Source organism: Exophiala aquamarina (assembly GCF_000709125.1).
Source record: "Exophiala aquamarina CBS 119918 chromosome Unknown aczIA-supercont1.12, whole genome shotgun sequence".
Classification (NCBI taxonomy): Eukaryota; Fungi; Ascomycota; class Eurotiomycetes; order Chaetothyriales; family Herpotrichiellaceae; genus Exophiala; species Exophiala aquamarina.
In genome coordinates this window covers 536,273-560,666 of record NW_013550576.1, presented here as the reverse complement: position 1 = coordinate 560,666, position 24,394 = coordinate 536,273, and the positions used below count along the sequence as shown (strand labels likewise).

The window sequence follows — 24,394 nt, the reverse complement described above, 5'->3', positions numbered from 1 at the left end:
TTGGCCCTCCTGGTCATATTGATTGTATCCTCCTCCAGGTTGCTGTGAGTTCATCTCTTCATATCCTCGAGTCATGTTCCCATACCCCTGGTCACCACCTCCATATCCCTCGTCCATGTTGTCATATCCTTGATGGCCACCACCTTGTTCATATCCCTGGTGACCTCCGCCTTGTTCATATCCCTGGCTACCCCCGGATTGCCCGTAATCTTGCCCATAATCTTGCTCATAGCCTTGGCCATGCCCTCCTTGTTCGTCATAAGAGCCTTGATACATATCCTGTCCGTATCCTCCCTCCTCTTCATAACCCCCATACATCTCCTCTTCCGCATCATACCAGTACTCTTCCTCGTTGCCGTATTCCTCGTACCCATCGTAACCGTACCCGCTCTCGTCATACCCTCCCTCACCCCAGTCTTCATATGCGTCGTAGTAGTCGTAGGAATCATCGTAGTATTCCATCAGACCTTGAACAAAGGAAATATGTTCCGCCGATGGGCTGAGGCAGAGTGACAGAAGCTAATTGGACGAAACGTGTATTGAGAGCCTCCAAAAGGGCTGATGATAGGTACTTGATGATAATGAGATCCAAGAAATTCTAAGTCTAATGATTGTTGTCTGGGGTAAAAATGCGCTTATAGTAGTGAAATCTGGTATGAAACAAACTGGAAGTCGAGTTCGTTAAGGATGTGCACTGCCTCTCTCCTAGTTAAACCACTTAGCCTCGCCCCACCATTGTGCCTTGTTCTATCCGGTCGATTTTAGAATAGCTCCGCCGACTGGACCAATATAGCGACTGCTCCGTCATCATACGCCACAGTGTACTTAGGATCTTGGGCTTACGGGAGCTCCGGCTCTTGGATTACCCTTCTGTATTCATTAGTCGCCGAGGCCGACTCAGAATACTGTGATGGAGCAAGGATTTATCCGAGACCCAGACTAGTCTCAACCATGTTGGTGGCTCTCGTTGCATGTATTACAGATAGAAACTAGGTTATAGGCGCTGATGGTCATCCTATTCCACACAGATCTTGGAGCCTGGACACGAGCTGTTCACTGTTCGAGAATAGAGATTCTGCAAGGTCTGCACCTGTCTCATATCAGATTGATTGAAATTTGAACGTGTCGAACTGACAGTAGCGTCTCTAATAGAGAAGTGGATTCTCATCTAACATCTGTTAAAACTCATCTATGGGTATCTAGATATTGAAAAGCCTAAATAGGGGGTCAGATATCTGCACTGAAATTCTCAGTAATGTATATAAAATGTACAAAATATGCTCAAACATCCAGACGAGATGAGCAGCCATCTGGAATGGAAATTGGCTCACGTTTCTCTATCCATCGGTGGAAATTCAGCTTGCATAGAGCCTCTCCTTGAACTTGTCCACCAGAGACATGGGATGAAGGTTTGGTCTCTGAATACTCTTTCTTGCGTCCACTTTCGAATCCTCCGTGGAACTGCTGTAGTGGTCGTAAAATCTCTGACCGGCGTCAAATACGTTGTAATGCGGGTTGACCTCCTTCACAGGATCACGTTGTATGTTTTCGTCGAATTGGTCGCCGGGCATTAATGCATATGGCAAAACTCGCTCGTTGCTGATTGTTCGGTGGAAGCCTGGGAATGGCACCACGTCCTCGTCATAGTGAGGGCGAACAGGATTTTCCCAAAATCCTTCTTCTTCAAATTGCTGTGCAGGGTCCTCTTCATATTCGTCGTCATCTTCATCACCCCAGTACTGCTGTTGTAGCTGGTTGAGGTCTTCAGAGTACCCTGTAATGTTGGCTTCATCTGCAGGATCTTCATCATCCCAGAAGTCAAAGTCTTCAACATCCTCATCGTCATAGACAGACTCCTCATCGTCTGGGTACGGAGCTTGGCGGGAAGTTCCAGCATCTTCATCGTTATGTGGGGTTGAGACACCAGCCATGTGGTCCTCGCCGGACGCGTGTCCACCGAAGGTCTCTCTCTGTGATTCTCCTTCCAGATCATCCTCATCGTCCTCCTCGCCACCTTCATGATATTGATCCTCCTCAGCTTCATGATGTTGATTTGCGTGGAACTCATCCTCATCCTCCTCTACATACGGATCATTGAAGTCGGGGCCAATAGTTCCTTGCTGCAGGCGACTGAGCAAGTCGTTGAGTTCGACTTCGTCCGGCATCATCATATCTTCAGGGTACGGCTGACCAAGATCATCTGTATCGTTGTTGATGCCATGTTCCTGTACTTGATCATCTGTGACCTGTTCGTTCTCACGAAAGGCTTTCTTCCACTCACCTCCATTCTGCTGATTCATGTTGTAGTCATGGATGCCATTTTCTGGAGTCAGATCGTAGTATCCATTTCCCCCATATGTATTGGCTTCTACATGCGATCCGAAGTAGTCATTGTACGGGACTTGGTCCGGGGTCTCATACGCATCGTTCTGCAGCAGGTCTTCCTGCTCATATGCCCCAGTACCGTCGTCGTAGCCGTAATCATCGCCATATTCTTCCTCGTCGTAGTAGTTGCTGGTCTCTTCGTTTGTTGAAGGCAATGCTCCAGACATGTAAGCGCCGCCATCTTCTCCGTCATCGTACTCATCCTGGTTATAGTCTTGTCCATACAGGCCATCTTCTTCACCAGTGTATTCATAATCTTGATCGCCATACGTCAGATTTCCATCTTCGTCATAGTATTCAGCTCCTCCCCCTTCTTCTTCTTCTTCTTCCTCCTCCTCCGCAAATCTGACTCTCTTCGTTTGTGCTGGGTGATTGTAGTCGCCTTCACCATTTTCATCGTCTTCTTGGTAGTAGGGATCGTATTCGTCTTCGTTGTATTCTTCTCCGTAGTTACCATCTAGGTCAAGATCGCCTTGCTCGTATTCGTCGCCATTATACTCTTCCTCGGCTGCTGCTTCGGCTTCTTCTGCCTCTTGGGCCTTTTTCCGTAGAATGTAGTCGCCGAAGAGTTTGACAACCTTTGATCTATCTCCACTCGAAACTGCTTCCACAAGAAGCGCGTACTCTTGCAATTCATCCCTCCATTTTTCATCGGGCATGACTCTTTGTTTTACCTGGGTCAATACGATGAAAAGCCGACATGTCTTTTACCTGCCGTCTCAGTAAATCCTGTGAATAATCCTGACCTAGGAATACAGTGGCTCTCACCTAGGTTCGGCATTTGTCCGTTCAAAATTCATTCATGGATGGATTTCGAGATCTTTTTGGGCATTGTTTGTTGTGTTTACTCTCGGAAGACCAACCAGATCACAGATACTTTGATCAGGGCCAGAAAGCTAGATGAGGACAAATGGGTGCATGTAATATGTGGGCGTCAGGCGTCAGGCGTCAGGCCCCTGCGGCAAGGTACTGTCTGATGTTCTTCGGAAGATATGTGTGGATCAGGCAACTGAAATGAAAATACAGAGGACATAAAGGGAACCACAAGTTGTGGCGGCGGGCGCCATTTTGCATGTCCAATGCAGCTTTCCTGATGTTATCTGACCGCAGGGGATATCAGCCACTCAGAACCGCTAGAAATAGCCCGTGGGGGGACGAGCTAACACAAATATAGACTATCAAGCTGTCGGCAGGCGAGATGTGGATGGGCCTTAAAATACAGGTAGTGTACTTGGCGGTAGTGTATTTACATTACTTGGAGAGGCTTGGCTCTGTAATGGTAAATGTCCGGGAGCCATGAAAAGACGTAAGATATGGCTCCATTTTGGACGCAAACATATTTAGTGCCTACAGCTTACAGAACAAGCTTTTCCTTTGCTGTCAGAGCGCTCCAGACTCATCTTCATCTTAGTAGGCAGTCAGATTTAGACACTCTTTGTCAGATCAGATCTGAGAAGCTCTTAGATGTAGCTTGTCATCTGCTGGGATGGTATCTAGGGCACTATGTAGGTAGGTGGTCCTTCGTATCGCCAATGGCCTTTGGTTGGAGTCCGTCGTCGCTAAGTTCCTTGTCAGGCTACTCACCTCCTAAGGTAATATGTCGGGGGCCTTTCTTTGGCTTATATAATTCCGTCATCCTTCGCAAAAGCCTCGCCAATACCTGTCTAGGAAGTAGACCCTGGCCGTTGAACGACTATAAGTACATCGTGAACCTGGCAACCTAGGCAGTATGCGATAAATCTTTGGAAGGGGCAAAAGCTTCGAGATTAAGGTCACTGCCTGCTCGCTCAGGAGCGATGGTACATAGGCATTTGGCAATGAGCTTTGGAAAGCCCACTTATCTAATCCATCGAGAAGATAGAAAATCGATGTGCTCAAGAGTGACAGTACAGATGGAGGAAAAGCGCGAGGAATCCATTCCAACCATCTCCGATATACGTTATACTCGAAATGTGAAAACAGGTATGAGGTTGTGAATGAGAGAATAAGGGTGTGTAGTACTCGTACTTCGTACAGGGAGAACTTGGAAGATACAAAGCTCGTGGCGCTTCTGTATTTTCGCTCTGCCGTAGTCTGGGCAAGCGGCAAAACAAAGCCGAGCGCCTAACCATCTCAACAGAAGGAACTTCCACCTTGAGTTCCACGCTTTCAAGATTGCAAGATTTCCCGCTGATGATATTTATGACTCGGTTGCCCAAATCAAGACGGCCTCTTAAGCCATGGTACACTACATTCGCTTCTTGCGCACACCGCAGACTACTGCTAGCAAGAAGACGATTGATATCTCAGCAGTAGTCGCAGTGACAACAGACTTGGGCGACTCGCTCTACCCTGCAGACGTTAATCTTGTGGCGGAAGTAGCAGAAGCCAATCATCCATATGAGATCTTGTGTACCAATTCATTGGAGTGGAAAGCTACATCTCGCGCGCTGAAATTTAACATTCAATGCCCCGGCAAGTATATTTCCAGGCCTATTCTTGTGCATGTGACCACCCAAGAAACGAGCGATGCTTTGAAAGCGTCGAGTGTTCCTAAGATTCTCGATGTTTGGAGTGTTGAATTTCCATTGTCTGACAAACAGCGGGCTGAGCCAGTGGTCGAGCGGCAGCTCTGGCTGAGCAACAGGTCTCGTATCAGGATCAGGGAGGAAACAGGCGATAGCATTGCCCGCCACATCTGGTAAGCACTTGTCCTCCACCATAGACCATCCCTTTGCTAAGATGGTCAGGGACGCAAGTCTAGGGTTTCTCGTTTACTTCGACAAAACAACCCGGTCATCTCCTCCCGTTGGGACAGCGTCGATGTCCATATTGATGAAAGCCAACCAGGTAAGGCGGCTAAAGGTGCTTGAGCTTGGAGCTGGTTGTGGCATTGTGGGCGTTGCATTCGCACAGCTTGTCAAATGCGACATGCTTCTTACCGACCTGGAAGACGCTCAGGAGATTTTGGGAAGGAATGTTCGGTTAGCAACGCCAACAGCAGGATCTTCTGTTCAAGCACAGAATTTGGACTGGGAGACAGGCCTTGATGATAGCTCCAATTCGAAATTCGATCTCATTTTGGTTTCGGACTGCATCTACAATCCTGAGAGCAGTCTCCACCTGGTAAAGACTTTGCGACAGCTGGCTCTGCGTGCACCCAATGTGGTGGTTTTGGTCGGCTTCAAACGACGACACGATGCAGATTCAATATTCTTCGAGCGGATGCAATCTACCAAGTTTGAGATAGTGGAAAGTATTAACATCCCACTCCCTCACACAAATACCGACCAGGACCCGGAGCCACCGACCACCGAGTTCTATACATATAGATTGTCTGAGGGAGCATTGTGACAGTCTCCTTAGGTTGGAAAGGTATTCTCTTGGTCAAACAACCCGAATCTTTTCGCATCACCAGCTTAATGATTCCCATCTTGCCATTTTGAATTTCCACAAAGTCCAAGGTGAGCTAGGGCTGACTCCGTCACACGGCTGGGCAGAGATGTCACGTGCACACACACAACGGCCTTTTCAGCCGGCGAGGTTTACAGCGGCCCTGAGGATTTTGCGGGCGGATAATCATGTTCCCGTTTGTTCGGAGCTTGGCGCTGAATCACCAAATTCCCTCAGCTTGGACGATGATTCACTGGTTTCCATCGGGCCAGAGACTTTTGATGGGTCCCGGTTCTGCCCTGGCCTCCCCCACCACCACCGCCAACCTTGTCGTCAATCCATAAATTTCTTATCAACATCACAAATCGCTTTTTTCACCTGAGCTCGCTCACATCTACTTTGCCAGCAATTCAACAATATCCATACAGCCTCTGCTCTGTGTCTGTTACAGGTACAGCAGCGTCTTGAATACCCAGGTACCTCGCCTTTGGCCGACCAAAGGCACCCCAAATCACGGCTTCAACCTCGTTTTGCCTTCGCTTTCAAACTGCATCTGCTCTCAAACACAGACACATTCTCAACACTCGTCCACCTCCTGCTGCAGTCTAAGAAGCCAATTCCGATCTCGTGCTTTCAGTTTGAGATCCCCGCTTCGCAATTCCAACAACATCAGCTGCCGCATAGGTTGTCACTTGAGGTTCTTCCTCTTCAGGAGGGAGAGTCGCTGAGGCAAAGCCAACGTCCGATTGGAGCAGAGTCCCGCAAACCCCCCTAACACCAATTGGGATCTCCTACCAACTGATCTACTACGCAACCTTCGCATGGTTATGGCCCCTTCTGCTATCGATATTGAATACAAAGAAACGATAATTTTGAATGATAGTAAAATCGATCTTATCGATAACAATCATGGCTTCGACTCCGATGTGACTGGCTTTGCCTCAAAGGCCCTTATTCAAAAGGTCCTCAAGGAACAAGTTGCCCGCATTAACACTGATACGTGTGAACCGGGTGAGGAAGATGCGTTCTATGTCGCTGATCTAGGCGAGGTTTACCGTCAGCATCTCCGATGGAAGATGAATCTGGGCAGAGTCAAGCCCTTTTACGGTGCGTTTTCATCCATTACTATATGTGATCAGACCCGAGGCTGATGATATGCAGCGGTCAAATGCAACCCCGACAAAGAAGTTCTCAGTCTCCTGTCAAAGTTGGGAACTGGTTTCGATTGTGCGTCCAGAGCCGAAATTGACATGGTTCTGGAGCTAGGCGTATGCCCAAGTCGCATCATCTATGCTCAACCATGCAAGACCAAGTCTTATCTTCGCCACGCAAAGAAGGTTGGAGTGACTCACATGACATTCGACAACACGGATGAGTTGCACAAAATCAAAGCTTGCTTCCCGGACGCAGAACTGGTGCTCCGCATCCTGACGGAGGATTCCACCAGTTTGTGTCGTCTGAGCTCCAAGTATGGCGCAAGTTTGGATGAAGCCAAAGTCCTGCTCTCTTTGGCTAAAGAGCTGGAACTCAACATTGTCGGTGTGAGCTTCCATATTGGATCTGGAGCGAGCGATCCGGACTCCTTTGGGAAAGCCGTCAAAGATGCGCGACATGTCTTCGACCGGGCTGCTGAATTCGGCTACGATCTCAAATTACTCGACGTAGGTGGCGGATTCGTGGATGACACGTTCGAAATGTTCGCTGCCAATTTAAACGACGCCATCGACGAGCACATTCCTTCCCACGTTCGAATCATTGGGGAGCCCGGTCGCTATTACGCATCCAATGCCTTCACTCTTGCTACCAATGTCATTGCGAGGCGCGAAGTGGCCGCAGAGATCCCAGGTGACAAGGCCTACATGCTGTACTTGAACGATGGTGTCTACGGCAATTTCTCCAATATCATCTTCGATCATCAGCGTCCGGTTCCACAGATTCTCTCAGCCGGATCCGACAGTGACAAACTCGTCGAGTATTCGATTTGGGGTCCGACATGCGACGGAATTGACGTCATCGCCGATCGGCATTTCTTGCCCGGCACTCTCGGTGTCGGTGACTGGCTCTACTTTGACAACATGGGGGCGTATACCAAATGTTCGGCTACCAGGTTCAACGGCTTTCGTGACGATCATGAGATCATCTACATCTCCAGCGAGCCTGGCGCGTCAGCCTTGTTGGGCTATTGAAGGACAGCAAGACACATATCACGATGTGACGCGAAGTGGTGACGCTTTTTATTTGGCGTCGTTCGCACAACAATATCTACTGCCAAAACTTGGGAAGTGCTAGGAGGGGATTCTACATTTTCTGTTATCGCACGGTCCTTTTCCCCACCGGTTGATTATATAGGATTTTTAGATATACACACACAATTCCCCTTTTCTTTGTAAAGGGATGATTCAATTCGATACTACTCCAAATGGTAATTCCTACCATTCGAAGCTCCAAACTCAAGTCCTGTCTCATCCAAAATCACCAAAGTAGTTAAAACGAATGCTCTCATACCACCTTAGCAATCTCTGCTGCCTTATTCCCTCAATACCTAAAAATCACTTGTGTCATCAATGTAGGACTCTTTTTGCCTTAGCACAAACCGCCAAATGCTAAAGCCTAAAAGGACTGAGTTCTGGATATCCTGATGAATTTAAATAGTTCATACAATCAGATTGCTATAAAAAAATTGATATAAAAATTTATAAAGCAACCCTCTACGACACAGAGCTATATCTAGCATACTTGGTAGCCAAACCGCTTGGCCATTTCTTTAGCATTGACATCAATTACAGCTTTCCACTTGCTCATTAGGGCCGCGTGTAATCTTTGTGGCTGAAGGTCCTAAAATTGCCAAGCCAAAAGAGCACCCACCCGTCTGCGGAGAGGATAAGAGGTAATAAAGACCGAGATTGTATATCTCGCCGCGGGTGGAGCACCTATCCAGAAGGAGTTAGTTGATTTCCTCCAACACGACCTAATATCCGGGCCCGATCATCCATGGCCTGCAAGTCGCACTGACCAAGTAGTTCACAACGAATAGGAAACCTGTTGGGGTACTTCTTCATATGGGCGGATGATCTTTTTGAAGCGTTCCTTTTTTGTTAGGAGTTATAGTAAAATAAACTCACTTCGACAACCATTTGTTTGCTGCGTCAATGTTACGAATTGGATTGTCTGCGAGGTTATTTGGAATAAGGAATAATCGGCCTGAATTCGACATGAATCTGCGAGTATACAATAACGTTGACAAACGGCACCAATATATTATCCAAGCCCAGTGGCACTGCAAACATCCAAGAAGGACAAAGTTTATTTTCAGACGGCCAGGCGTCGCCATTTGACCAGCAGAATTCTTACGCACTATTCTCAACACGACGCGTGCATTGCCAAACATAGCATCTAAGTCTCCTATTCAAAAGCAGACATTACAGAGCCGCATCGATTTTACTAGGGGGTTTCGAACTGGGGAGTTCGTTCCATTCCATTCCGAACCTCAGTTCTCAAATTTGTGTAGTGGCTTGAGCAACGGTCCTGCGCAACACCCCTCGCCATTTCACAGGAATAAAATGTGATCTAGCTCCTCTTCAGCCTATTTTAACCACGAGCTGATTATATTACTTGACTCTCAACCTACCCTAAGTTTCCCGTACCTATAACTAGGCATTCTTTCGCTCCAACCACCGTTTTCTCAATGTCTGCGCCGCAAGTTTCGGCCGCCGATCCCTCGTAAAGACTCCTTTCTTGTTTCCATCCACCCTGAATACCATGGCGCTGGTTTGGAAATCCGAAAAGCTCCAAACTTGCTCACCGACCACACACTCGAGGCGATCAAACACACGATGATAACTCTCAAGCATATGATTTTGGAATTCCTCACTCCAGGGCCCTGGATTTGTCATGTGCAGTCCAGCAATGGTGTCGGACCCGTATTCAGCCATGATCATGGGCTTACCATACTTGATCTGCCAGCTCCGGAGGTCTGTTTCAAGCTCCTGTTCAGCCATCTCCATGTCACCAGTGTACTCGTACCAACCGTAATACCGGTTCAAGCAAAGGACGTCGAAGAGATCAGAGATCAGGTCTTGCTCCGAGGTTGCCATGACAAAGTTAGTGAAGCAAACGGGCCGTGTAGGATCGAGGCTGCGAGTCAAATCAACTAGGGGTGCGAAGTATTCGCGCGCGCCCTGTTCATGGGAAGCCGGCTCGTTGGCGATGCACCACATGACCACGGAAGCGTGATTTTTGTCGCGCGATATGAGCTCGTGGATATTTTGGGCGTGGGAAGCTCTTGTGTTCTCATTCATAGTTTCGGGTGACCAGGTTGGAGGTGCCTTCTTGCCGAACAAGCCAGATGCGATACCCAGGTTGAGCCCTACAGCTGCGGTCTCGTCGATAACGACGATTCCATGTCGATCAGCAAATTCGTAGACTTCTTCTGCATAAGGGTAGTGCGACGTACGGAAGGAGTTCGCGCCGATCCAGTCCAAGAGTTGGAAGTCATGCACCATATAAGCCGGGTCGTGGCCTTTGCCGCGTATAGGAGTATCTTCATGTTTGCCGAAGCCGGTGAAATAGAATGGTGTGTTGTTGATGAGGAATTGGGATCCTTGCACATTCACTGTGCGTACTCCTACGTTGATGTGATACTCATCTACCACAACTTCATCCGGTTGGTGCAAGGAGATTGTCAACTTATACAGATAAGCATCTCCAGGTTGCCAGAGACGCACGGACTCAATGTTGACTGTACCACACGGCCCCGTAGCTCGCCCTGCGACCACACCCATCTCGTCCGCCACCGTTACTCGGACTTGGGTTTCAGTATCCATATGGGTTTTTGTTTCATAGTTTACGATACCTAGGGACCCTTTGCCAGCAACCTCCGTAATGACAGTTATATCCTGGACATATTGCGCTGGCACGCTATGCAGCCATACTGAACGGGAGAGGCCCGAATAATTGAAGAAATCGTGAAGATATCTCTGTTGTCGTTTCCCGTTGGCCAGGACCTCAATACTCCCGGGCGGAATAGTCTCATTGCTGAGCTCGTTACAGACAGCAATTGTGAGACGAAATTCCTCCCCTGCCTTAACCAACTTTGTTATATCAGCCTCAAAGGGAGTATAGCCGCCTTGGTGATCCGCGACGAGATCGTCGTTGACGTAGATGCGCCCTCTGTGTGTTGCTGCATCGCAGCGAATGAAGTAATGGTCTGGAGACCAACCTCTGGGAACCCTAACAAGGCGCTGGTACTTAACCCAGCCGACATGCTCTCGTATGCCTTGACCGAGCAAGATATCGTTGTAGCTCGCGGGTACTGGGATTTGAGTTCCTGCCGGGAGAACCTTGCTCCATTCCTCGACTGAACTGTCGAGCACGAGGCTGAAATTCCAAATTCCATCCAAGCAAACAACTTCTCTCGTAGCTGTCACCTTGGGCCTGAGCATTACGACTTTTCTCGTTGTGAATCCGGTTAATTGATGGGAGGCTCAGCGCAGTCGCGTTCGCAATAATGTTTGGTCGTCACGGACAAGTAAAGTCTCCAGACTCAATCAGCCTTGGAAACTTCAAAAGACATTGGCCCACCAACGGGGTCATTTATTTACGAAGATGCGACCAAGATGTAGTTGTGCGCATGTACTCACGCTTAAGGTCGAGTTGCGCTGTGCCAGCATGTCGGGTAAATAACCAAACAAAGTCACAATCTCAAGGCCGAAGGTGTGTATTTCGATAGCTGATATATGATATCCACACAGCAGAACTGAGGTCCCGTGTTTCATAGGACGAGCCATATCTCCTCTGATCGTCGAATGTCCTCCTAGTAGTACACTCAGTATCGGCAAGCGGCGTATCGTCGCACGAGAGATGGGCCGGTTTGCCGGTTTCATTTGCCGATGGTCCGGACGCTCCACATATCCAGCGATCGCCCTTCAAGTGAGTATTTTCCATTACATATAGACGCAATGCTATCTCTTAGCGCCTTCGGACGCAATTATCCTTATTCCCTCTGCTGTAAGCTGCAGTTAGACGTATGGCCAACTAAAGAAGTTTTTGAAGCACGAAATTACGGCGCGAGAGGAAATGCAACTCGTTGATTAGCTCAAGCCCACGGGTCAGTGACAGAATCTAGTTGGGTATTATCTGGCACTTGTTGGCGTGGTAACGTGCGACAATTTACGATGATGAGCTGGCAGACAAGGTGTGAACAACACAGAGCTCACAATCTCATGCACTGGTGAGCAGGTCGGCGGGGCCGATGTTCAAAGTTTGTCACCAGCTTGCTAATCCTTCCAAGAAGGTTCGACTTGAAGACAATCTGCCATGGAAATGAAAGGAGATGGAAATTTAGCCTACAAATTGAGTAATTTATCCGCCCATGTTTTCTAGACGCAGATGTGCCTTAATTAAATAGACATCAGCACAGATGGCAGGATGACACCTAGGTTTTGAAAGCATTCAACATTCAGTCTCAAAGGCATGGTCTCAGAATTTGCGAAACAGTCGTTACCACTCCCTTTGTACAGAGTCTCCAGTCAAAGTCGCACCCTTTGCATGTTCCTGATTCACTCCGCACGAATGCTAGTCTAGATATCTCAAGGTAGTCTGTGGGTGCTGGTATATTTCAGTGGCTCACAAGTCTGGTTCGTGCCACCTTGGGTTGCGTGTAACTGTATGTACATCATGGCTCGCTGGCTCTTTCGGACCCAAGTGCCGCCTGGTGTCTTGTTTTTGTTTTTTCAAACTTCCATGCAGGAACGCCACGTTCAAACAACTCGTCCAGCTCTTCGTATGTGCGATTCTTGGTTTCGGGGTACAAGAAAAAGACAGGTATCAGATATATGAAGGTGATTGAGCCGAAGAATAACCCGATCTTCTGTCCCCATCCCGCACCTTGATTTGAGAGCATCAGTGGCACTGTGTATGACTAGTTATCTTTCGTCAATAGCTGGACCGAACGCTATAGTGCCTTAGACATACGAAAATAAGCCCCGTACAAGCCTGTAGGATGGCAGCGCATGCCGTTGTCTTCGCTCGAAGACGGGGACTTGATACTTCAACAAGAGAAATCCAGCCTGCATAGCGTGTCAGTCAGATGCCTTACACTCAAACGCGGGGGAAAGGGGACTAGATTTGAACTCACCAATAGGGCCCAAGGAATTGGCATAGATAAATGCCCAAAATGCGCAGAGTGTTATCAACCCTATGCCCGAGGCCCTTGTTTGCTCTTTGAAGCCCAGGCCGCCAACTATAAAACAAACAATACCGAGGATGAACCCACCCCAAACCACTAGCCTTCGTCGACCAACCTTGTCAACAAAGTAGAACGAGACGATAAGTCCGGAAACGAGGATGAGTTGGATGATGAGTTTTCCGAGGAACGGATCCGAAAGGTTTGCGAGTTGGAAGAAGTAGGTGGTAAATCCAAAAATAAGGGCGACGCCAACAAAATTCTGAAAAGTAAAGGGCAGTGTTGCCACGATGATGCGTTTAATATTGTTCTTGGTGAATAGTGCTTTCCAATCGGAGTTACTATGGGATCTGGCAAGGGCACCCGAATTTTCTGCTTCGAATCTGACAACACCATACTCGCGATCGAGGTCGTACCCTTCCACATTGCCAACCAACCGGCGCAATGCTTTCTTCCCTTCTTCATGTCTTCCTTTAGTAGCATACCATGCTATGTATGGATCAGTTAGATACGGATAAGGGAGGAACCAGTTTGTCTTCATACCTGGCGTCTCGGGAAGGTAAATCACGGGTATCAGCCAGAGTCCAAAAAAAACAAACTCTGAGTAAAATATGCGGCGAAAATGCAATGGGGCTGTGACATCAAGCGTCTTTAAGCCAATGGCTAAAAACACCTGGCCAAGGGCGAAGGCAAGAGAAAAGGCACCCAGCATGGCGCCACGGAATTGCGGCAATGCGATCTCGGACATGTAGACCATGCAGGACGTTGAGATCAGGCCACTGGCACATCCCCCTGCAACACGAGAGAGCGCAAGTACGACATAGTTTTGCGCCACGATCGCAAGCACGATAGACTAGAGTTGCGAGGATTAGTGTCTCATGAAATTTTTTCACAGGGATGCATAGTTACCAGTGTTAGAAAGAATGTAAACCCCCACATGTTGAACTTGCGACCAAAACGATCGGCAGTGAAAGGTGAGATGAATTGGAAAGTGATTTGCGATGCATAGTTCACTGCAGCCCAGATGGACACATGTTGCGCATCGAGGACAAGTTCGTTGGTCTTAGGGTCATGCACCGTCGCGAAGGCCTGAATGAAGCCTTTATTTGCGACAATGCTGCCTATCACGGAGTTGCAATAGCCGGCGTACCTGGGATAGCGGTTAGCAAAGGCCCATCGAACAAATGAATTGCACAGCTTCAGAGCGAAAACTCACACCCCCCCAAGAGACACCATCAAGCCGGTGAGATAGAGTCGCCACAACTTCCGCACCAAAGCTGCCCGTGTGAAGCTTGCGTATGCGGAAGTGACTGGGGTAGCCTCATCCCCAGATGAGTTCTTTGTGGCGCCTAGCTCCATCTCGACGACCGATTTTTCATCCTTCACAATGTCCTGAGTCGGAGCCATGTCCTGAAGCTTCGAGATATCCTGGTGTCAGGTACTGGAGTACGTGCTCGATGAGCGAAAGTGCAGATCGAATATGACATCGTTCCGGACATATATTTTATATATCTTGTGAGAGTTGGCACCAGCCTGGGTTTCACTAATGGCTTTGTGGGACCCCATATCCATCTCTCTGTGACGCCTTGTCCAGGAAGGGTCAACGGCAATTGATCCTTCGAATGCTAGATAGTAGACTTCTATGGCAAGCAAGCTTGGCGTTTGCCCCCGCGTTAATGGGCCGGAGGCCTCTCGGCCTCCTCACCTCCCCACCTGCCCGTCTCCATGTCCTGCATATAAAATCTTGCTCTTCGCATCATCTCGCGGCCGACCATTCTGCCGAGTTGCCTTGTAGTGAGTGCAACGATGGACGGCCGTCCCGAGCCCATGGCCGATGTCGACAGTGACGTGGGGCTACCATCGTGTAACCAATGCCGACGGCGAAAACTCAAGTGCTCACGCCAGCAGCCGCTTTGCTCCAACTGCGAGCGACTGAGTAAGAAAGTGTTCATTTAGCTTGCGTCCCGAATATCCGCTGAAAATGACTGTAGATACCGACTGCGTGTATGAGACTGTGAAGGCCAAGCCGGGGCTGAAGGGCGGTGCAGTAGAAGCTCTGAACCGGCGCCTTGGTACGGGAACCTGCAAAATGATTCCTCAGAGGTGTCTCGTCTACTGACGCACACGCAGAAGCGGTGGAAAAGGCTGTCTTTCATCACGAACCGACGCGTGTAGCTGACCAAGGAGACGAGACACATGATTGGCTACCCGTGTCTAATGATCCATCTCCCATCATCAACGTGATATCAAGGCTCTCCGATGAGATTCATCAGTTAAGCGCCAAACTCAAGTCAACGTCGGATATAGCATCCAACTTCAGCCATTCCCTAGGCAACGAAAACGAAGACGAAGATGACTGTGCGCCGCCTCGAAAGCGAACGAGACCCCTTGGTCGAAGCACCCAGCATACATCGTCACACGCTGCCTCCAGAAATAGACATGAGCCCAATCATGAAGGGTACCCCAGTCCACCATCTATTGTTTGTCTGGAGGCCCTCCTGGCAGCGTACTTCACCCGTGTGCAGCCTTGGGTCCCGATTGTTCAAGAGTCTGCTTTCCGACGGAAAATCTCAAGTCCTAGAGGATGGCAACAGATGTCTGTGGTGCTTCATTCCATGGTCTTCGCTGCCTTGAGGTTTGTGACGCAGGATGATAAGCCTTTGGATGCCGCTTATGTGAAAGACGAAACTGCGAAATCCAGAACCGTTGTAATTTTAAACGCAATGGAGCGCCAGTCGGTCGAGAACCTGCAGGCTCTCACTATTCTCGCTTTCACTGAGGTTAGTCCCTTCGTAGTTGATGCTTCCCAGAAGGCGACCCGCGACTGACGAAGGGGAATTTAGATTGGCAATGGCGCCACACATAGGGCCTGGTCGTTCGTAGGGTCCCTGACCAGGACGGTAGAATACTTGCAGTTGACTGTCGAGGCAGAGGATCGTGAGAAGCGTAATGGTCTACTAAAGCAGGCATTCCAACTGCATGATCCGACGTCCTGGGTGGAGGAAGAAGAGAGGCGACGAGTCTTCTGGAACATCTTCATTCTCGACAGGTTTGGCAACCTCTCCTGAAGTCCCAAGAGTTTCACTTACGATTTGTAGATTCTGCTCAGTGACGACTGGGTAAGCTCTTTGTATTTCCCAAACTTTTGGTGTAGCTTCAGTTACTTACAAATTTCAGCTCGAACACGAGTCTTACGGCGGCAGACGTTAGCCGGAGATTGCCGATATGTGGCGGTCACTGGTATCGTGAAACGCCAGCAACCACCCCGTACTTTGGGATATGGGATCGATCTGCAGCCAATATTAATAAATCTGTTACCTTCCTCCCTGCACGTTATTGGAGCACTTCACCAAAACACGTTGATGCTTATGAGGCCAGCTCTACGTCACCGAGCGCTCCCCAACCTGGACCGCATTTCGAAATGGTAGATATGTCAAACGTTGGGGCTTTCGCTTATTTTGTGGAATCTATGGAGTCACTCAGTCGAGTGATCGCGTACTTTCTGAATCAGAAGATCAACTTCGACGATAAACAGGAAGTTTCGAATTGGCTTATCCGCTTCAAAGAGCTTGACCTTCGGCTTGTTCAGTAAGACGACCTGTTCATGCATTTTGCTTTCTTTGATCCTACTAATAGCTACCGTATAGCTGGAAACTATTTCTACCGCAGCAGTGGAAAGACTCAGGTGTATCTCGCAGAGCCTTTCCTGGTGTCATGGATCCTAACATGACGGTTGCACATACTATTCATAACGCCTCAATGATTCTTTTGCATCAGCGTATTGCGTACCCTGAGCCGGATCTGACAAGTATCAAGCTGCCTAGTTCTTATAGTGCCGAGACCTGCCAGCATGCTGCTATCGAGACAGCCAACATCACCCGGAAGTATCTAGAGACTACTTCAAGAAGTTTCCCGGTGTCACCACAGCTAGCATTTTCAGCTTTCGTTAGCGCACGACTTTTGTTAGGTGGGTTATAACTGCTTCCAGTCCAAATACCTCCCAGATACCATTCGGCTAACGCCTTGAAACATAGTCCATTGGCGCCATTCTGGAGCTGCTGAGCTAGATGCTGAGTTTTCAGTGCTGATACGATGTCTCGAAGACATGTCGTTGCGATGGATAGGTGTGGAGAGACGAGAAGATGTAGAATTCAACACCAATTTTTTTGGCCAGTTGGCCCAGAAGTTGAAAGAACTCTATAGCAGACATCAGCATGACCATCGATACCGCATAAGTGTGACAGAGTATGACGAAGAGTTTGAGGAACACAATTTACCAAGATCGTATGCTAATGAATCAACGATCCCGAGCACCAGCAATAGTCGGTCGATCCCGTTCGCTCCTGTGGGCAGCCTACAGCATTCATCTCTCCTTCCTACTTCCAGCAGATATACTTCGAGGAATGCGCAAGCAACAAATGGCTCGGTCGTGGCACCGGGGGGATTTAGTCCCATCACGGGGAACAATATTACGAACGCACCGTGGCTAGGCGGCAACAATATCAGACCTTCACATACGGGCGATGGCGACAACCTATCTGCTATTTCGCGGACCCTGATGGACCATAGCTTCACGGAAATGGATCGTGTTATCAGTTTCAACAACATGAATTTCAACTCGCACCCCAACGATCTTACGGCAGGATTTTCAGATCAGTGGGGCAGCATGTCGGAGCTGCCACAGGATATAGGTGGGTGGCCTCTAGTGTATGGGGATGTTGATTAAGAATGGATTAATTCCATCTTTTTGAGGTGGATTCGACGTTGTCCTTCGGCGCTTGGAGGATTCTCAATCCAAACACATGGGCGCTGAAGCCAGCGGACTTTCAGGCTCCTATAACCCTTGATGTTGCAGCCACTTCCTGAACTAGAGATTGCGAATACCCGGGTCACCAAATAGACATCACTGCCAGCCTTCATATCCTTTAAAGTGTGCTCAACAATCGGAATAGTGGTGCGTTGAGACATGAGGTTCGTGTTTGCCTCCGGCTTGAGCGCCGCCATTGTGGTCACTCCCTTCTCTGGCGACATCAGCTCTGCACTGACCCCTGAGGCCCCTGCACTTGACAAAACAAGAACTGACGAATTGTCTTGAAAAATGCCCTCTGCTAGCCCAGCCTCGGAGCTATCATCCAATGTGTTCGGATTGAACACCGGTAACTCACTGCCATCCCTCCAGTATCGCCCAGAAATGGCGAAGCCGCCCTCTGCGGTCAATAACAATTTACAGGCCCGGATCACTTTGATGTGATGAACCCGAACGTGCCAGTCAGGCCAGTCTTCAGTTGGGGGTACAAGTGTCGTTTTTACGACTACAGAGCGATCGACCCACGGATACCACGTAACGGCAGCAGTGACAACGGTTTCATCTCCTGCCCCGTCGTACACGGCAATGCCAAATTCTGTATCACTGCATTTATGCTTAGTCGCCCACGTCTCTGTGCCGTCCCGGCTCATGGCTAGCATGTTGTCTGGAGCGATCTGGTTTAAGGAATGATATCCTGTCGGAACAGAGAAGCCAAATGCAGATGAGTATGCAAATTTACAGTATTTGGCCCCAGCGGCTTTGAAATGTATGCCTAGGAATTGCGCAGTTGAAAGCATGAAATGGTGGTTTCCACTCGGATGGTTGCAAAGCATCTGCCGGGGCGATGGGAGAATCTTCACAGCCGTTGAAGGTGTGATGGCTGGGAAGGGAAGTTCTTGCTCGGCCCAGAACGGGTGACTTGCTGGTAAGCCAACAACTACAAGAGATTTGAGAGCCCAGTAAACAGACTGTGGCGAATTATAGTCTTCTGTCATGTACATGTTCCTGAAGCCACCCAAACGTGAGCGTGACCCAGCATCCCGGGGGGGGGGGGGGGGTTATAGTCGGAGGAACCCACGGATAAAGCCAGCCAAGATTCATCGTCCCATCAGGGTAAAACATGTCTACAGAGTGCCGAGCCCACCAGCGTAGATGCCGAAGTAGAAAACCCTTGATAGCTCCAGGACTGGCCAAAGGCTCGGCCATATTAGGCACATCAGCCAGAGCCAGGGCAGCGAAGTACGCAGCACAGGCGAAACGGTATGTCAACGACCGACCGAATGGTATGACCGCGCCTTTTAAACTCTCTTGTTAGCAGCTTCGAGTATTGTCATTAGAAGTCCCCGTCGACGAAGCTAGTAAGCCTACCTTCAGCATCGAAGAATCTCCAGAACCCGGCACCAAATTCCCGCGCTTGTTGGCGGTACCGCTCAGCAAGGGTAGGGTTCATGTCTCCAGCGAAACGAACGTACAGGAGCTGGCTGAATTGGATAGCAAAGCTACCCGAGTAGAAGTCAGCATTTCGCCCGCTCGGGATGCTATTCGCACGACCCGTAGTGCTGAAAATCCTCCATTCTTCTTCATCAAGATCAGTACTCCTCCAAAGTCCGTCTGCTGACCATCCATCACCAAGGTAGAATGTGTGGAGCTGAGCGAGGTCAATTTCCATTTGGGAGTGGATCTTTGTTGTTTCTACCCCAGCCACGCGGATAAGGGCCAGATTTGCAAGGACACGGAACCAGAGCCAGTTGGCCTTATGGGTCTGTCGGTCATTCATATTCTGTAGCCATTCGACCAGGTTTTGCTGGGCTCTGACACTAAGTTTGTCCCAGAGTAGCGTCCGCGGTGCGGCGAGTAGGCTAAAAGAGACCATCTCGGCTTCCACCATGCGCTGGTCATGGTCCTTGATAGCGCCCCAATACTCTGGGTGATCTGGATCGGAACCAGTCTCCAGACCGTCGATCCATGGTTGTACGAGGTTCCAATCTGGCTCGCCTGCCATTAGAAACGCGCCGATTGCCCATAGTGGCCTGGCGAAGCCTTCAAGCTGAGCTGCTGTCTCATCGAAGTGTGCACCAGATCCGACAGGGAGTCGCACTCTAGCACTGGCCGGCGAGAAGAATTTCAGGAGCGGCTTGAGAAATGCCTCGGTCGCTCGAACGACATCCTCGCGCGTTTGCAGAGGATTGTCAGAAAAGCCAGGCAGTGGAGGCATGGGGAATGAGGAGGATTGAACCTGTCTGGGAAGCTGGGCCTGTGCTTGCAATCTGCCCCGGCATTTCTCTATCAGGATACTTGGTCAAAGTTAAAGCCTGCGGAACACGGGCCGGAGAGTGTGCGGCCGCGCACTCATCCGAAGTTCCGTGTTCTGGCCCTGACAAAGATTAGACCTTGGTTTTGCTCTGATCAAAAGCTAACTGCATAATGGTGTCCTTAACAAGTGGATTCCATTTGACACTCCCCGTCCCGTTGTCCATACTCTCAATGACTTTCTCACGGTCAGGCCGGAGCAATAAACAGTCCAGCGAGAGGTAATATAGCAAACATTTGCGCCTGCATGGACGCTCTAGAGGCAATGGTATCGTCCTCCCTTGTAGATCAGCGCAGCAGCTGTAATGACCACAGAATCACTCACATTCAAAAGTGCAAATAGTAGCGTCAATGGGGCTTTGAAAGATTGCTTAACTGCCACAGCTGCCAGCAAGGATGCAAATCTTGCTCCAAGTCGGACTCGACGGCCCCTACCACCAGAGCTCTTCTCTGAGAATGTTGTAGCAAAAATAATTCGTACTGCAAAGGAGAGGCTGGCGAACAACGTAAGTCATGGTGGCTGCCTGGACTGCTCAGGAGACTCTTTCGGTCACTGATGATCTTCCCAGAATCCGCCTGTACAGTATCCCGAATTGGTTCCCCAAACAGGATCCAGTCCTGAAGTTTACACATCACGGCATATATAATTCTGGACATGTGGTTTCTTTCCTGGTTGCATCTACTCCTTGCTTGAGCGGAGCCTCAAGTATCCACACGGTTTTCTCCACGAGTATCGCCAGCATTAGCGGTTGCACCGATTCACCAGACAACAACAAGGACGATAATTGTTAATCACCACTGTCACCTTTGCGTCATTGCCTCTTAAGTTTGGCCTCATCTGGTCCAACCCGATCCATGGCGAAGCCACCTTGACCAATACACAAGGGTACGACGCAACGACCACATGGTCACGCGGCCAAGCATGGGCCATTCTCGGCTATGCACAAACATACACCTGGACTGGTGAACCAGATTTCCTCGACATTGCGTGTGGTGTATCAGAATATTACTTATTAAAGCTAGAAACGACACCCTCTTGCGTGGAAGTCGAAGTCAAAATAGCGCATCTTGGACATGAAAGTAAGTATAAAACGATAAAGACTGGCCGCTATGTTCCTCTATGGGACTTCAACGCACCTATCGGTGGCTCTTCCTCACTATCTCTGAGAGACCCTTCCGCCGGTATGGCAGCAGCGAATGGCCTGCTTGTTCTCTCCCAGAGCCCTTCCGGACAAGCGGAACACAAGTTGAGCGCTCGATACTTGGACGCTGCTCGGAGGATAGTTCGAGAGAACATCGAGTATTCGCTTACCTCCGTGTTGGCGCCTAAATGACTATCGACAAAACAAGCTGGCAGGCAACCTTGTGATGACGATCAATGAGTCAGTGCTACAGCCTTTGAAATGCTTTGGAATCATGGAAAATAGGCTTCAGGAGGTCATTTGCCTAGTAATTTTCTATATAAACTAGAACGGTGACCATAGAGTAGAAGAAGACAGAAATCTCAACTACGCTGACTTGCCTGTATCGATTGGCCCGTACAGTTGTACAGTCTAAATCCTCCAACACCATGCCAATACCTCCACATTCGAACTTACAAGTCGATTCTGCCGCGCTCCCATCCTCGAGCCAGTCTTTTAGAATAAATCTCTACGCAATACCGTCAACGAGCCTCGACTAATGGTTATCTCATCTTCTATAATGATCTGACCCCTATTTTAAGTAGGCTATAATATTTAAGCCTAGGGCCGTTTAGTTAGTATGGTAAAGATTATAAAGATTAAACAAAAGAGACTATTGAACTACTCACCTAGTACAGCGCGACTGTTATAAAGTTAAGAAGATGACTGACTCTATATAGAGCAATTGAAACCGCGTATTTTGGACTTACATCTGTTGAGCAAAATTATTTTCAACGCTGGCGTACTAGTTGGTGAACGGTAGTTACCACTAGAGGCGTATTTTCACTTACAGCCCGAGTTTCGAGCACTTATACGTGACTTTTCTCGTTTTGCTTTGGTTTTCAGGTAGTTTAAGTACCTCTTGTACATTGACAAATATCTTTTACCTACTAGAAGGGATACGGCTAAAACACGTTTAATGGTTGGGTGATCTATAGTGAATGGTACTTATTTACACTGAAAACTCTGAAGAGCGTTTTTGACGTGTCACGCCAAGAGAGAGAGAGAGAGTTTTACACTGACGACGCATGGTAGCTAGGTAATAAATACAGGTACGTAACGTATGCCCTGTAAGACTGCGCTCCTCGCTGAATCACATGATATCCCTATAGCGGGAGGTTTCTCGGCGCTTCTTTTCTAGCTTGTTTGGAATCCCCAATTGGTTCAACGAGGGCTCCCCACGGAGCTCAACTCAACGAATGTTGAGTGACCCAGAAGTCAAAAACATGCAATTTTACTTATTATTTTCGAGCTTAGCATTCCCTGCTTTGAGTCCCCCCTTTTCGGCGAATAGTTGATAGATGTTATTAGAAATGAACGGCTGATTCGTTTTCTCCAGCATTTCTTTTTCCGTTTTGACACGACCGATCCTGCGTTTGACGTCATTCGAATCTTGAGTACCCTGACTACTAGCTAGTTGGTACGTAAGTAATCTGCATTTATCCAAGGGAAAAAGCAGTGTCCGAGGAGACCGTCTCATTATCGTCGAGACATGGCGCCAACTCCGGTGACTATCATCACAGGCTTTCTGGGCAGTGGCAAGACGACTCTAATTCTGAATTTAATTCCCCAGCTTCCGCAAACCTACAAGGTATGTGAGGCAGGTTTCATCCTTCTTAAAACCCAGATGGGATGGCACAGCAATGCTGATCGGGGGGGATCTATACCACGTCAGCGAAGGAAATTGACCCTGGTTTTCAGAATTGGGGCTCATCCTTTTCTCATCAATTTTCTAACTTTCCTCTCAGCTTGCGCTTCTCAAAAATGAGTTCGGAGATCTTGCAGTCGACTCGCAGCTAGCGGGTTCAGCATCGATTTCGGGGGTGCGCGAGCTTCTCAATGGGTGCATCTGCTGCAATCTAGTGGGCCAACTCAGCGATGCACTGTTCCAACTGCGCGAATCCGTCGACCCTAGCAGAATCATCATTGAGACGTCCGGGTCTGCGTTCCCAGCCACGCTGGCCATGGAAGTGAACAGGGTGGCGAGGGAGAAACCCGGGACCTTCGCTCTGGATGGTGTGATCAGCGTCATCGATGTCGAGAATTGGAAGGGATATGACGATACTAGCTACACCGCGAAAATGCAGGCTAAGTATACCGACTTAGTGGTTTTCAACAAGTGGGAACTGGTGGACGAGAGAAAGTTTGAAGACGCGTTAGACAGGCTGGGTGACTTGGAAGTCCAGGTGGCTTGGGTGAAGAGTCAAAAGGGATGGGTCGATGTAGAACTAGTCATTGGCATCGACGGTGCAATGGTAAGGGCGCAAGGTCTGAGGGGCGCGATCGAAATTAACGAGGGCCACGGCCACGACCACGACCATGCACACCATGAGAATACCCACCCCGTCCACCATCAAGAGGAAGTCGAAGTTCTCAGCGTGGTGCTACACAACACAGATTCTTCCAAGCCGGCCCAGGGCGTTGTGCTGGATTCATTTGAGGATCTACTCCTCGGGGCCCCGAAGGACGAGGTCTACCGCATCAAGGGACTCGTCTTATCGTCCAACCCTCCTCCCGACTCAACCGGCGATCGCAAACCGAGCATTGCAATCGACTCAGAAGGCCAGAGTCTGTATGTTCTCAACTGGGCGTTCGGGAGATGGACATATACCCCCTTACCGGGTACAGCGTTCAAGGCGATGGAACGAGCAAGTGCACGACTCACGTTTATTCTAGCCCGCGGCGAATCGAGTAAATGGATCAGACGGCTGGAGCGTGGTGATTTTATCAAGTTGGAGGGTGAAGGCGGCACCGAGGAGAACGGAACATTGAAGATTGAGAAGATTGGATGAAGAAACCAATCTGGGCAGGAGATCTATATCTCTAATGACAGGCCCAATGATGTAACAGATGGACAACCTGCAACGAATCGATCAGGCCCATGAGATCAACGGCGAGGTAATAACGAGACAGAATTGAGCAATAGCCGAGCAGGTCGGTCGCGTTCGGGAGGGAGTCCAGTATCGAGGATGCTACTACCGCCGGTTCTAGACTTTTTGCCGAGCATGGCATTCTCACGAAACACAACTTCCAAGCTCTGAGGAAAACGGGATAAAGCCCCATAAGTGTATATTAGACCATCATGATACCGATGATACACCAAAGATAGACAGCAACTCTTTCCCTCCGCGCCTGGGAAAGAATGTGTATATAGCA

General features: G+C 49.0%; 10 protein-coding genes across 10 annotated transcripts; 5 read left to right on the top strand and 5 right to left on the bottom strand.

Annotated features, from left to right (window-relative positions):
- Window positions 1-1,355: 1,355 nt before the first annotated feature.
- A1O9_10202 (uncharacterized protein) lies at window positions 1,356-3,044 on the bottom strand (the record flags this gene model as incomplete). The annotated part of the gene is made up of 1 exon (XM_013400937.1): window positions 1,356-3,044. One exon carries the CDS (start codon window positions 3,042-3,044, stop codon window positions 1,356-1,358), a length of 1,689 nt encoding a protein of 562 aa, XP_013256391.1.
- A 1,560-nt stretch (window positions 3,045-4,604) lies between these two features.
- A1O9_10201 (uncharacterized protein) lies at window positions 4,605-5,718 on the top strand (the record flags this gene model as incomplete). Its single annotated transcript, XM_013400936.1, has 2 exons — window positions 4,605-5,065; window positions 5,115-5,718. The coding sequence occupies 2 exons, from the start codon at window positions 4,605-4,607 to the stop codon at window positions 5,716-5,718; spliced, it is 1,065 nt and encodes a 354-aa protein (XP_013256390.1).
- Window positions 5,719-6,578: 860 nt separating this feature from the next.
- Window positions 6,579-7,943, top strand: A1O9_10200 (ornithine decarboxylase; the record flags this gene model as incomplete). The annotated part of the gene is made up of 2 exons (XM_013400935.1): window positions 6,579-6,864; window positions 6,919-7,943. 2 exons carry the CDS (start codon window positions 6,579-6,581, stop codon window positions 7,941-7,943), a joined length of 1,311 nt encoding a protein of 436 aa, XP_013256389.1.
- Window positions 7,944-9,407: 1,464 nt separating this feature from the next.
- On the bottom strand, window positions 9,408-11,198 carry A1O9_10199 (beta-glucuronidase; the record flags this gene model as incomplete). Its single annotated transcript, XM_013400934.1, has 1 exon — window positions 9,408-11,198. One exon carries the CDS (start codon window positions 11,196-11,198, stop codon window positions 9,408-9,410), a length of 1,791 nt encoding a protein of 596 aa, XP_013256388.1.
- A 1,232-nt stretch (window positions 11,199-12,430) lies between these two features.
- A1O9_10198 (uncharacterized protein) lies at window positions 12,431-14,347 on the bottom strand (the record flags this gene model as incomplete). Its single annotated transcript, XM_013400933.1, has 6 exons — window positions 12,431-12,676; window positions 12,730-12,824; window positions 12,893-13,429; window positions 13,484-13,793; window positions 13,850-14,090; window positions 14,157-14,347. The coding sequence occupies 6 exons, from the start codon at window positions 14,345-14,347 to the stop codon at window positions 12,431-12,433; spliced, it is 1,620 nt and encodes a 539-aa protein (XP_013256387.1).
- A 1,208-nt stretch (window positions 14,348-15,555) lies between these two features.
- On the top strand, window positions 15,556-16,918 carry A1O9_10197 (uncharacterized protein; the record flags this gene model as incomplete). Its single annotated transcript, XM_013400932.1, has 4 exons — window positions 15,556-15,720; window positions 15,784-15,989; window positions 16,118-16,528; window positions 16,588-16,918. The coding sequence occupies 4 exons, from the start codon at window positions 15,556-15,558 to the stop codon at window positions 16,916-16,918; spliced, it is 1,113 nt and encodes a 370-aa protein (XP_013256386.1).
- A 744-nt stretch (window positions 16,919-17,662) lies between these two features.
- Window positions 17,663-18,748, bottom strand: A1O9_10196 (uncharacterized protein; the record flags this gene model as incomplete). Its single annotated transcript, XM_013400931.1, has 1 exon — window positions 17,663-18,748. One exon carries the CDS (start codon window positions 18,746-18,748, stop codon window positions 17,663-17,665), a length of 1,086 nt encoding a protein of 361 aa, XP_013256385.1.
- Window positions 18,749-19,080: 332 nt separating this feature from the next.
- A1O9_10195 (uncharacterized protein) lies at window positions 19,081-19,962 on the bottom strand (the record flags this gene model as incomplete). The annotated part of the gene is made up of 1 exon (XM_013400930.1): window positions 19,081-19,962. The coding sequence occupies one exon, from the start codon at window positions 19,960-19,962 to the stop codon at window positions 19,081-19,083; it is 882 nt and encodes a 293-aa protein (XP_013256384.1).
- Window positions 19,963-20,362: 400 nt separating this feature from the next.
- On the top strand, window positions 20,363-21,391 carry A1O9_10194 (uncharacterized protein; the record flags this gene model as incomplete). Its single annotated transcript, XM_013400929.1, has 3 exons — window positions 20,363-20,563; window positions 20,627-20,680; window positions 20,885-21,391. The coding sequence occupies 3 exons, from the start codon at window positions 20,363-20,365 to the stop codon at window positions 21,389-21,391; spliced, it is 762 nt and encodes a 253-aa protein (XP_013256383.1).
- Window positions 21,392-22,730: 1,339 nt separating this feature from the next.
- A1O9_10193 (uncharacterized protein) lies at window positions 22,731-24,030 on the top strand (the record flags this gene model as incomplete). Its single annotated transcript, XM_013400928.1, has 2 exons — window positions 22,731-22,829; window positions 22,987-24,030. 2 exons carry the CDS (start codon window positions 22,731-22,733, stop codon window positions 24,028-24,030), a joined length of 1,143 nt encoding a protein of 380 aa, XP_013256382.1.
- Between the last annotated feature and the right edge of the window lie 364 nt (window positions 24,031-24,394).